General features: G+C 43.2%; 1 protein-coding gene across 1 annotated transcript; it reads left to right on the top strand.

Annotated features, from left to right (window-relative positions):
- Positions 1 to 5,163: 5,163 nt before the first annotated feature.
- On the top strand, positions 5,164 to 6,001 carry LOC109242447. Its single transcript, XM_019409302.1, has 3 exons — positions 5,164 to 5,285; positions 5,486 to 5,681; positions 5,774 to 6,001. Exons 1-3 carry the CDS (start codon positions 5,164 to 5,166, stop codon positions 5,999 to 6,001), a joined length of 546 nt encoding a protein of 181 aa, XP_019264847.1.
- The last annotated feature ends 7,916 nt before the right edge of the window (positions 6,002 to 13,917 follow it).

Raw genomic sequence — 13,917 nt, forward strand, 5'->3', positions numbered from 1 at the left:
ATCTCAAGATAATCTCATCCCCGAGTCTACGTCGATTAACTGAAGACAAAACTTTAACGTACGAAAATGCGAGATGTAACATCACCGAAGAAGGGTAGGTTGAAAAAACCTAACCCCAAACAACACATGCCAATATAGGAGTGATTGAGGCGTAAAACTCTCATATTGATGCGATGAGATTATTCCCCTTAAATGGCATGGGATTGATGTGTTGAGATTATTCCCCTAAGTGAGATGAGATGATTGCTAGCGTAAATTGATGTCGACCCACGTGGCATTATGGTGACACGGCTTAGTCGATCGGTCTGAGATCGGATGCCATGCCGCACAGATGGTGGTGTTGTGATTGGATGTCTTTGGGTGAGACGGCTTAGCCGATATGGCCGTGATCGGACTCCGTTCTAATAACACGATGGTATATCGGTACTAAAGATCTCCCAACCTAAAGCATTTTTATTTACTTGAAATTTATCGTTCTCTTAACTTGACATTGTTACATTGTTTGAGGCTCTCATTGGTTCCATGTTCTTTCTCATTGTATTGTTATTCATTTTATTGCGAGGGTGTTTAGTCTTACATACTAGTACTATTCCATATATACTAACGTCCCTTTTGCCGGGGGTGCTGCATCTTTAATGGATGCAGGTGGTTCCATAACAGGCGCATCGATCAGTGACAGCGGTACACCCTCTCCTCAGCTGACTCAGTGAGCCCCCACTTCATTTTGGGGTCTTGTACCTTTTGTTCCATATGTATAGTTTTTTTATGTATAGCCGGGGCTGTGCTTCCGACACCATCATATTAATCTCTTGTATCCATTAGAGGCTCCGTAGACATAGTGTGGGTTTTGTGTTGGTCTTGGGAAAGTAAATTAGCAGTGTTGTATTTGTATCACGTGTTCCACTTCAAACTATGAATGTGTAATGTATTTTGGGAATGATAAATGTAGTATCTAATGGTAATGGAATTGGTGTCGTCCATGAAATTCTCTCATTGTATTATGAATGGTACATATCTTCACTTTATTCAAGGGTAAGTTTGGATTGAAAGCATCAAGTAGGCTTGCTTGATCAGGGTATCTCGGTTGAGCGCCGGTCGCGCTCCCCGATGTCGGGGCGGGATAAACTTGGTATCAGAGCATAACGTTTTAAAGTGTCCTAGGGTGTCTTGAAGCCATGTCTAGTAGAGTTCTTCTTATCGATGTGTTTTCGACCACATCTATAATTAGGAGGCTACTTGGGCATTTAGGAATAATACCCTTCTTTGATATTGTAGATCGTGCGATAGAGCTGATTATAAGACTGTTACTCCTTTAACTCGTGCATTACTCTACTTTTGAGTACATGGCGTGTAGGAAGAAAGCAAGAACTAGCCAAGGATCCAATGCCACCCCTGGGGGGTAAGGATATTCCCTTAACTACTACACCGTCTGATTTTACTACTCCTGCTCAGACTGCACCAATCCCTATACCTACTGAGGGTGTAACGATTCCTCCAATTGATATTCCAGTTCCACCTCCAGCCGCAGCATTCGGTCTTAGTATTTCTGATGGGGACCTTAGGGGAGCCATACAGATGTTGGCTCAGATACTGGCTTCCCAGGCCCAGAGATCGAATATTGCACCTACTTCCTCCAGCCAGCAGGGGGATCTGCTAGTTTTAAGGTGAACATGTTTCTTCAGTTAGATCCTCCAGTGTTCTCGGGTACTAATCCCGAGGAAGACCCCAGGACTTTATTGATGAGATGCACAAGGCTCTCCTAGTTATACGTGCTACTGAGACGGAGGCAGTGGAGTTGGTTTCCTACCGCTGAAAAAGGTGGCATATTCTTGGTTTGAGGTAAGGGAGGAGTCTCGTGAGGAGGGGAGCCCTCTGACGAGGTGGAGTGAGTTTGTCGACGCCTTCATTAATCATTTCTTGCCTGTCTAGATTAAGGCAGCCCGTGCTATTAAGTTTGAGAGCCTGAAACAGGGTAGCATGAGTGTGTGGGAGTACCATATGAGATTCGCGTGCCTGTTCAAGTATGCTATTTACATGTTACCCTTTATGGAGGCTAGAGTGCGCCGGTTTGTGCAGGGCCTCAGTCCCTTAGTTATTAATGAGGCTGCTACAGCTGACTTTAATTCGGATATGAACTATAGGAAGATGGTGGCATTTGCTCAAGCCACAGAGACCCACAAATTGATGAATAGAATGGAGCGAAAGGGTAGCAATAAGGCTCGGTCCGCGGGCAACTTTGGTGGTTCTTCCGGTTGTGGTGGTTGTGGTAGGTCAACATTCAGGGGAGGGTGCTCAGGGCCATCCTAGTCCTTTTCCTAGTCTTCAGTCTGTGCAAAGCCACCAGGGCTCGGTTAGCAGCAGTGGAGTCATTTTAGGCCCGGTCAGGGCAACAGGAGATCCTACCAGCAGGGGTTGTCCTGGTGGGAGATTCCAGCAGCAGCGGAGGCCCCCATGCTCTAGGTGTGGGAAGATGCACTTAGGGGTCTTCTACATGGACCTACCCATATGCTACGGGTGCGGTATGATGGGTCATATCCAAAGGGATGGATGTTCGTCTCGCTAGAGTGTGGGCAGGGGTAAAACATAGCCAGCAAGTTCTGCAGCTACTACGTCCACAGAACCTCCTCCAGCTCGAGGACTCTAGCACACGCAGGGCGTGGTGCAACTAGGGGTCGTGTATAGTGTTCGGGAGACCTAGCTGGTTCTATGCTATAAGGGGTCTCTAGAGTTCAGAGGCTTCTCCAGATGTTGTCATAGGTATATTGACTGTCCAATATCATGATGTATATGCTCTTATTGATCCCGGTTCCACTTTGTCCTATGTCACTCCTTATGTTGCTCTGGAATTCGGGATAGAACTGGAACACCTTCACTGTTTTATAGGGATTGTGTTGTCACGGTACATGGTCGAGACACCATGGCCGATATCATTGAATTGGGGATGGTTGATGTTGATGTAATAATGAGGATGGACTAGCTTTATTCATGATTTGCCAAGCATGATTCCCGAACCAAAACTGTTAGGTTTGGATTTCCAAATGAGCCAGTTATTGAGTGGAAGGGGAATGACGTAGTGCCGAAGGGTAGGTTTGTTTCTTACCTTAAGGCCACAAAGATGATCAACAAGGGGTGTATTTACCATTTGGTCCGGGTTACGGACATCGATGCTGAGGCACCTACACTTTAGTCCGTGCCAGTTGTGAATGAATTTCCTGAGGTCTTTCCTGATGAGCTCCCTGGGATCCCACCAGATAGAGAGATTAATTTTGGGATCGATGTGATGCCAGGCACGCAGCCTATATCTTTTCTACCCTACAGAATGGCACCGGCAGAATTGAAGGAACTAAAGGAGCAGTTGAAGGATTTTTTTAGAGAAGGGTTTTATCTGGCCGAGTGTGTCTCCTCGGGGCTCACTAGTTCTCTTTGTAGGGAAGAAGGATGGGTCACTGAGAATGTATATTGACTATCGGCAGTTCAACAAGGTCATGATCAAGTATAAGTACCCACTGCCAAGTATAGATGACTTGTTTGATCAATTACAAGGCGCTAAGTATTTCTCCAAGATTGATTAAAGATTAGGGTATCACCAATTGAATATCAGGGAGCAGGATATTCCAAAAATAGCTTTCAGGACCCGGTATGGGCAATTTGAATTTATGGTGATGTCTTTTGGGCTAAAGAATGTCCCGACAGCTTTCATGGATCTTATGAATCTAGTCTTCAAGCCTTTTCTTGACTCCTTTGTGATAGTGTTCATTGACAATATTCTTGTATATTCACGAAGTCGAGAGGACCATGCCGATCATCTCAGGGTAGTTTTGTAGGCTCTATATCAGCACAAATCGTATGCAAAGTTTTCAAAGTGTGAATTTTAGCTTGAATCTATCACATTCTTGGGTCATGTCGTCTCCATAGAAGGAATTAAGGTTGATCCTCAAAAGATTGTAGCTGTGAAGAATTGGCCTAGACCTACAACTCTAATAGAGATTCGTAGTTTCTTGGGCTTAGCTGGGTATTTCAGGAAGTTTATGGAGGGGTTCTCTACTCTTGCCTCTCCGTTGACTAAATTGACATAGAAGGAAGCTAAATTCCAGTGGTCAGACGCTTGTGAAAAGAGCTTCCAAGAGTTGAAGGCAAGATTGACTACGGCACCGCTGTTGACCTTACAGAGGGTACGGATGGGTTTCTGGTATATTGTGATGCTTCAAGGATCGGACTTCGGTGTGTATTGATGCAACATGGCAAGGTGATCGCTTATGCTTCTAGGCAACTCAAGAATCATGAGAAAAGCTATCCAACACATGACTTAGAGCTTGCGGTGGTGGTTTTTGCATTGTAGATTTGGTATTTGTATAGGGTCCATGCGGATATATTCATAGACCATAAGAGCCTTCAATATATTTTCAAGCAAAAGAAATTAAATATAAGGCACAGAAGGTGGCTTGAGTTACTCAAGGACTATGACATCGATATTCTAAATCATCCGGGGAAGGCAATATTGTGGCGCATGCTCTTAGCCAAAAATCCATGGGTAGTTTTGCTCACTTGGAGGCATATCAAAGGCCGTTGGCCAAGGAAGTTCAACGGTTTGGCTAGTTTCGTAGTTTGTCTTGCGGATCTAGTGAAAGAGGGGTGATTCTGCAAAATCGGGCTGAATCATTGCTTGTTGTGGAAGTCGAGGAGAAGCAATACAACGATCCGTTTTTGGTACAGTTGAAGGAGGGGATTCATAAACATAAGACCATGGCTTTTTCTCTTGGCACGGACGATGGTACACTACGGTACCAAGGGAGATATGTGTTCCAAATGTAGATGGTCTCCGGGAAATGAATCATGACCAAGGCTCACAACTCCGGGTATTCCATGCACCCAGTCTCTACAAAGATGTGACATGATCTTAAGGAGATCTATTGGTGGAATGATATGAAGAGGAATTTACCGTACATTGTGGCAAGATGTCCAAAGTGTTAGCAAGTGAAGGCCGAACATCAAAGGCCCGGTGGGTTGGCACAGAGCATAGAGATTCCATTGTGGAAGTGGGAGATGATCAATATGGACTTTGTGGTAGGACTACCTCGCACTCCTCGCAAGTTCGACTCAATTTGCATGATTGTGGATTGACTCATGAAGTCAGCACACTTCTTACCTGTTAAGGCTACCGAGATGGCGAAACAGTATGCTCGGTTGTATATCAGGGAAATAGTCAGGTTTCGTGGCGCTTCAGTTTCTATCGTCTCTTATTGGGGGCACAGTTCACTACTAATTTTGGAGGATATTTCAGTAAGGTTTGGGTACTCAGGTGAATTATAGTACAGCCTTCAATCCACAGACTGACGGGCAGGCAGAGTGGATTATTCAGACGCTCGAGGATATGTTGCGTCAGATAGCACCATTTAAGGCTCTTTATGGTAGGAGATGTAGATCTCCCATTGGGTGGTTCAAAATTGGGGAAGCACAGTTGATAGGGCCAGGCCTCATGCATCAGGTTATTAAAGGTTAAGATCATTAAGGAACGGTTGAAAACTGCCCAAAGTCGTCAGAAGTCCTATTCGGATGTACGTCGTAGGGATTTGGAGTTCAAAGAGGATGATTGGGTATTCTTGAAGGTTTTCCCCATGAAGAGTATAATTCGGTTTAGGAAGAAAGGGAAATTGAGTCCCAGATATGTCGGGCCATATAGAGTAATTTAGAGGGTTGGTCAGGTGCTTACAGGCTTGAACTACCTCTAGAGATGTCTTTAGTGCACCCGATGTTTCATTTATTCATGTTGAAGAAGGTGGTTGGAGACCCGTCGCTTATTGTTCCGGTTGAGACTATTGAGGTTAATGAAGAACTGACTTATGAAAAGATTCCAGTTGCCATTCTTGATAGGCAAGTCCGAAAGCTGAGAAATAAAGAGATTGCCTCTGTGAAAGTCATATGGCGAAACCAACAGGTTGAAGAGACCACTTGGGAGGCCGAGGAAGAGATGAAGAAGAAATATCCTCATTTGTTTAAATAACCATATAGTTGTGTCCTATGGAAATATTAAGAGCTTACTCACTATGTATTATGTTTCCCTTGTACAGTTTATGTTAAGGATGTTCCTTTTGGTAATATAGGATTTATGACGTCATGGTCGATGTTATTTTCATGTTGTGCTACATCGTTGTGTTGTGGTTATGCTACTAGGTCTGGTTTTTGGGATTCTCTGACAGGTGGATAGGCCCAGTTATAGGGAAAACTCTGCCGAAATTTTCTGGAAATCTGTGGAGTTAGTCAAATTTGGAACTGCTAGTGTGTGAATTAAGAACTGAGTCGCTTTGGATGCCGATGGTGGATTTTTTAACCTCATTAAAGGACGAATGATCCTAAGCGGGGGAAGATGTAAGCCCCGTAAAATTTCACCTAGAACGCAGTGTTTGCAGTGCCGAGATAGGTTAATGTGTTTGAGGATTGTAGAAATTCTTCGCGGCAAGCTTGCGAGCTGTGGTAGGGACTTTTTGGGTTGAACAACGCGTCGGGGAGTTGAAAGATTTTTTTTGCAGAACATGGTGTTTTTGCCATCCACCATGCGGACGCAGAACCTCTTCGGGGATCGCAGATTGGCCGCAGAATGCAACAGAACTTGATCTAATTTTTGAAGATCATTATGCGGTCCATTATTCGATCGCATAATCATTTTTCGGGCCGCACATTTTATCTGCATGAAGAAATCCAAAGGGAGATTCCGCAGTGCGTTATGCAACCGCATAACTGTTCTGTGGGCTACATAATGGCCACAGACCTGACCAGATCTGCCCAGTTTTGGGACCATTTTTGCGGTCCCCTTTATGGATCGCATAGTCATTTTGCGGTCCGGTTTGTGACCGCAAACCCGCTTTCGTAGGCTCAAGTTTTGGGAAATTTTACCCAATCCCAATTTTATAAAACGACCTTGGGGGCATTTAGGCTGGTTTAGGTGACTATTTTAGAGAGAGGGGAGTATCATAGAGAGAGAAGGAAGACCCAACCCCTTTGCTCATCAATTCTTGCTCCAATCTTGAATAATCAAGGGAATCACTCACTAGGCCATCAACTATTCGGGTAAGACTTTGTCCTAAAACTTTCATGTAATTGTTATTGGTTAAAGTATGTTGTGGAGTTGTAGATAGGTCATGCATGTGCTATTATAGGGTAGTGTGTGGGGTTGTTGAACTATTCCAGGTAGGTTCTTATAAAAATTTGTTGAGGGAGGAAACGATTACCATTGTAGAAGCCTTGTATTCAATTTTACATGGTAGGTGTTCGACGAAATTCCCAACAGACTTCTATCATGAGAATCCTTCTAATTTTGATTTGATTTTATCATCTTCCAATAGATTGAAATTGCTAGGAGTATTTGGACGTTGTAGTAAATTAAGGAAATCTCAAGCGAGGTATGTTGGCTAAACTTCTCTCTTAGAATCGAATCCCACGATGTTCTCGTAAGTTTCAAGCATGATGGTCCAAGCTCTTATTTTCTCATGTTTCGAGTTATTCCTTATAAATTTGACTATTCCGAATAAGCTTGTGTTGAAAGATATATACTTAAATGTGTGCCAAACGCTCCTATCATATTGTGTTCTCCTATGGGAATGCATTCAAACATGACCAATGTATCGGAATATTATGATATCAATCATGTTTCAATTGCAACTTATTATGCTAAATTGTGGAAGAAAACTCAATTTTCTTAAGACTCTTAGTGCTCATATGTATACTTAAAGTCTTGAGTAGAAATGCGCTGTTGTTGATAATCATGATAATGTCTGAAAGTGAAAGGAGTGTGTATGAAATATGAAATATGGCCGACCTGCCAAGAACGAAATTACACTTGTGGCCACTAGTGCCAATGAAATGAAAAGACGTGTGATAGCAATGAAATAAGCTATAACTCTTTTTTTATAATAAATGTTTTGGGAGTATCGTTTAGTCACCGAAGAAGGGTAGGTTGAAATAACCTAACCCCGAAACTACATGTGCCGGTGTAGGAGTGATTGAGGGGTAAATCCCCCGTATTGATGCGAGGAGATTATTTCCCTTAAATAGGATGGGATTGATGTGTTGAGATTATTCCCCTAAATGGGATGAGATTATTTCTAGCGGAAAGTGATGTCGGCCCACACGGCATTGTGGTGAGACGGCTTAGCCGATCGAGCTGAGATCAGATGCCATGCCGCGCACATGGTAGTGTGGTGATTGGATGTCTTTCGGTGAGACGACGTAGCCGATCTGTCCGTGATTGGGATCTGTGCTAATAACACGATGGTATATCAGTACTAAGGATCTCCCAACCTAAAGCATTGTTATTTACTTGAAATTTATCTCTCTTAACTTGACACTATTACATTGTTTGAGGATTTCATTGATTCCATGTTCTTTCTCATTCTATTGTTACTCGTTCTATTGGGAGGGTGTTAGTCTTACATACTAGTACTATTCCATATGTACTAATGTCCCTTTTGCCGGGGGCGCTGCATCTTTAATGGATGTAGGTGGTTCCACAGCAGGCAACATCGATTAGTGATAGGGTACACCCTCTCCTCAGTTGACTCGGTGAGCCCCACTTCATTTCGAGGTCTTGTATATTTTGTTCCTTATGTATAGTGTTTTGAGGTATAGCCGAGGTCTTATTGCCGGCTCCATCATATTACTCTCTTGTATCCAATAGAGGCTCTGTAGACATAGTGTGGGCTGTATATTGGTGTTGGGAAAGTCAACTAGCAATGTTGTATTTGTATCACATGTTCCACTTCAAATTATGAATGTGTAATGTATTTTGGGAATTATAAATGAAGTAGCTAATGGTAATGGAATTGGTGCCGTCCATGAAATTCTCCCATTGTATAATGAATGGTACATATCTTCACTTTATTCATGGGTAAGGTTGGGTAGAAAGGATCAAGTAGGCTTTCTTGACCAGGGTGTCTCAGTTGAGCGCTCGTCGCGCTCCTCGATGTCAGGGCGTGCCAATACTTTCCACCTCTTAAACAAATGTTTGTCCTCCAACGGGTCTAGAATCATACCTAGAGTGCTAAATAAGTGTGGATATTTGCTCCGCGTGTCCTCATCGATCTCCCAAGTCGCCTGCTCGACTGGTTCACCCCTCCATTGGACCTTTGCCGTTGAAATCTTCTTAGACCTCATATGGCGGACTTTCCTGTCAATAATGGAAACTGGATCCTCCTCATAACCCAAGCTCTCATCTATCTGAATTGTGTTGTAATCTAACACAGGTGACCTGTCGGCATGGTACCACCGTAGCATAGACTCGTGGAAAACCATATGAACTCATGACAGACTGGGAGGCAAAGCAAGCCTGTAAGAAACCTCTCCAACTTGCTCCAACACCTCAAATGGACCGATGAACCTTGGACTCAGCTTGCCCCTCTTTCCGAATCTCATGATACCCTTCATCAGCGAGACTTTCAAGAGAACTTTCTTGCCCACCATAAACGATCAATCATGCGCTTTCTGATCCGCATAACTCTTCTATATGGACCGATCTGTGCGAAGTCACTCCTGAATAAACTTTACCTTATCCAAGGAATCCTTTACCAAATCAGTACCATATAACCTAGGCTTGCCGGGATCAAACCAACCGATGAGGGAACGACATTGCCAACCATACAAGGCTCAAATGGAGCCATCTCGATGCTGGATTGAAAACTATTGTTATATGCAAACTCGGCCAAAGGTAAGAACCAATCCCACTGCCCTCCAAAGTCAATCACACATGCGTTGAGGATATCCTCCAGAATCTGAACCATCTGCTTCGCATGTAGGCCGGTCTGTAGATGAATAGCCGTGTTGAGCTTTACGCAGGTATCCAGCTCACTTTGTATAGCTCTTCGGAAATGCAAAGTGAACTGAGTGCCTCTATCTGAAATGATGGAGATAGGCACACCATGCAACCGGATGATCTCCTAGATATAAATCAAGGCCAACCTCTCTAGAGTGTATGTACTCACCACTGGCATAAAGTGTGCAGACTTGGCCAGTCTATCGATAGTGATCCAAAAGACATCAAATTTCCTCGATATCCACAGCAACCCAACTACGAAATCCATAGTGATGCGCTCCCACTTCAAATTCGGTATAACTATCTGCTGAAGTAGGTCGCCTAGCCTCTGGTGCTCATACTTAACCTGCTAGCAGTTTAGACATCTCGCCACATACTCAACTATGTCCTTTTTCATATGTTACCACCAGTAATGCTAGCTCGGGTTGCAATACATCTTCGTGACACCTAGACGAATAGAATACCGTGAACTGTTCGCCTCCTATAGAATCGTCTCCACCAGGCCATCAATATTAGGAACACATAAGCGACACAGGACTCGCATAACGCCATCATCACCGATAGTGATCTCCTTGGCATCACCCGTAGCACCGTCTCTCTGTGAACTAGCAAGTGAGGATTATCATACTGACAAGCCTTGATCCGCTCGAATAAAGAAGACTGAACCACAACACATGCAAGAATTCGACTAGGTTCTGAAATATCCAACCTCACAAGTCTGTTAGATAAGGACTAAATGTCCAAAGCCAATGGCCTCTCCCCTACAGAAATAAATGCCAAACTACCCATACTCTCGGTTTTTCTACTCAAGGCATACACAACCACATTCGCGCTGCCCGGATGATAGAGAATAGTAATATCGTAATCAGTAACTCAAGCCACCTCCACTACCTCAGATTAAGATCCATCTTCTTAAAAAAATGATACAAACTGCGGTGATCTGTGTAAACCTCACCCCGACACTCCATAAAGGTAATGCCTCCAGCTCTTGAGAGCATGAAGTATCGCAACCAACTCTTAAAAATGCAGAGGATAATTCTTCTCTTGGGGCTTCAGCTGATATGAAGCATATGCAATAACTCGCCCTTCCTGCATCAATGCACATCCTAAGCCAACGCGTGAAGAGTCGCAATACACAGTATACATCCATGAACGGGAGGGTAAAACTAACACTGGTGTTGTAGTCAATGCGGTCTTGAGATTTTGAAAGATCTCCTCGCAATCATCAGACTATCTGAATGGAGCACCCTTATGGGTCAATCTAGTTAAAGGAGCTGCAATAAACGAGAAACCCTCCACAAACCGGCGATAGTAACCTGCTAGCCCTAAGAAACTCCTGATCTCGGTCGCAGTGGTAGGACGAGGCCAACTCTGAACTACCTCGATCATTCTGGGATCCACCTTAATACCCTCACCTAATACAATATGTCCCAAGAAAGAAACATGATCTAACCAGAACTCGAACTTGGAGAACTCAGCATATAGCTTTTGTTCCCGCAAGGTCTGAAGTACTATCCTCGAATTTACATGTGCTCCTCCATATTACGTGAGTAGATCAATATGTCGTCAATGAATACAATGACAAATGAGTCAAGTTATGGCTTGAACACCCGATTCATCAAATCCATAAACATTGCCAGAGTGTTAGTCAAGTCGAACGACATCACTAGAAACTCACAGAGAGTAGTATGAGTACAACCGATCCCATGTACTCCATAAGTAACAGAACTAACCTTGTGCTGAAAGCAGTGGCGAGCTTAGAAGAAGATAGTTAGAGTCAATATAATGACAACACAAGTTAAAATGATGATAGAAACAATAAACAACTCAGAGAAATTATCATAATCAGCTCGTTCATGTTATAGAATTTTAGGCATGCTTTCAAGTTCAACAATTGAATCCCAACACTGATAGGAACATGCCAATCACAGCAAACATGAGTAATAGTACATCTCTATGCCTACATGTCAGATATGCATCTCAAATGAATGAATCCATGGTGATAACCCCAAGTACTCACACTCACAGAACTACCCAATCTACCTGCCAAATACCCGCTCAACCCACACACAATCACTCAGCGTCGTACGGGTGCCTGACATCAATGCCCCTCAATAAAGCACGTGTATATATATCATTGTATCCGCGCTCACTGCTGGTATGTCAGACTCCGTAGGGGCGGATCCTGCCCCAGTGCTAATATAAAGCCAATAAGGCCTGCTGCGACGTGCAACCCGATCCACACAATTATAATAATAGTAAAGCCAATATAGCCTACTGCAACGTGCAGCCCGATCCACAATAACACTCTCAACACGTCACTAAGGCCCACGTAAGTCATTAATCTCTCAAGTCTTAAGGGTTCACAATCTCATATCACTCAGCCCGACAACTTCACATAAGGAACAACAATAATATTATGCGATGTAACCATGAATAATGAACAGCGACTGAGATATGATATGCAAATGAAGGACCAAGACTGTGTATAAATACAGTTAAAACAGGTAACTCAAAACAACAGAAATAGCCTCAATAGGTCTCAACCGAATAAGCAAATAGCCTAAGCATGATTTCTAGCATGAATCACAGTTCATGTACTCTAAAAGTGAGAATTAGACAAATAAATCAAGATTAGATAGCAACACAATAAAAAAATCAACTTGAATCATGATTATCACGATGCACGCTCACACGTCCGTCACTTAGCATGTGTGTCACCCCCAACACAACATAAATAACATTTTTTCCAGGGATAGTCCCTCAATTCCAAGTTTAAAATGTAACTTACCTCAAAGTTCGCAACTCAATACTCCAACAAACCCTTGCCAAAATCTAAGGTCTTTAATCTAAGGTCTTTAATCAAAATTGGAAAGTCAACCCAAAAGGTCTTTAATCAAAATTGGAAAGTCAATCCAAAAGCACACAAACCCTCGATTTTAACCTTCTGTCCAGGCTTTTCGCACCTACGCCTCCACTAACCGCACCTACAAATAATTCCAACGCAGGCGCAAAATTTCATTAATTCCCCGACCATCCGCTTATGCGCAAAGGATATCGCACCTGCAGAAGTGCACATGTGCTTAATATCCCGCTTCTGCGGTCGTAGACATTTCAACCAAGCTCCAATTTTGCACATGCGCACCTGCACCCTCAGCTCCACATTTGCGGAAACCCATGCCTCCACTCTTCTTCACTTTTGCGCTCAGCTGCCCGCACCTGCAAGCTCGCAAGTGCGGACCTTCACTTGTACCTATAAATCTTCTAACCTTCAGTCAAATACGCTTCTGCAGTTCCGCACCTGCGGCCAAAACCACGCAGGTGCGCTTACACCAGACTTGAAGTTCAAGCAATCCCTTATGTCCAAATCTTGTTTCGATTCCAATGCGAATAGCACTCGAGGCCCCCGGGACCCCGTCCAAACATACCAACACATCCTAATACATAATACGAACTTAGTCAAAGCCTAAAATCACATCAAACAACATCAAAATCATCAATTGCACCCCAATTCAAGACTAATAAAACTAATGAACTTCCAACTTCTAAAACCAATGCCGAACTATATCAAATCAACTCCGAATGACCTCAAATTTTTCACACTAGTCCCAAATAACACAACGGACTTATTCCAATTTTCGGAACCAAAATCCAATCCCGATATCGACAAAGTCAACTCTCGGTCATACCTCTCAACCTTCCAAAACCATCAACTTTTCAACTTTCGCCAATTCAAGCCAAAATGACCTACGGACCTCCAAATCAATATCTGGATGTATGCCTAAGTCCAAAATCACCATACGAAGCTATTGGGATCATCAAAATACCATGCCGAAGTCATCTACATAAAAGTCAAACTCCGGTCAACTCTTTCAGCTTGAGCTTCCAACCTTGGAACTAAGTGTCCGAATTCACTCCGTAATCTCCCCAAAACTAATCCAGCCACCCCAGTAAGTCACATTACTACAAATGAACATAGAAGAAGCAATAAATATAGAAACATGGATACAATATACAAAATGATCGGCTGGATCGTTACATTTTCTAAAAGCAAGAAAACTAAATGTTAGTCTTGCTTCTCTTTCTTCTCTCAACAATCATTATTTGTCATCAAA

The sequence above is a fragment of the Nicotiana attenuata genome, unplaced genomic scaffold (assembly GCF_001879085.1).
Source record: "Nicotiana attenuata strain UT unplaced genomic scaffold, NIATTr2, whole genome shotgun sequence".
In the NCBI taxonomy this organism is placed as follows: domain Eukaryota; kingdom Viridiplantae; phylum Streptophyta; class Magnoliopsida; order Solanales; family Solanaceae; genus Nicotiana; species Nicotiana attenuata.

Bases quoted from the DNA above. Each gene is read 5' to 3' on its own strand.
- LOC109242447 (XM_019409302.1), top strand. From the start codon at position 5,164: ATGGCGAAACAGTATGCTCGGTTGTATATCAGGGAAATAGTCAGGTTT. The intron at 5,286-5,485 runs GTTTGGGTACTC...CTCATGCATCAG, and splicing joins TTGGAGGATATTTCAGTAAG to GTTATTAAAGGTTAAGATCA. The intron at 5,682-5,773 runs GTAATTTAGAGG...TTCATGTTGAAG, and splicing joins GATATGTCGGGCCATATAGA to AAGGTGGTTGGAGACCCGTC.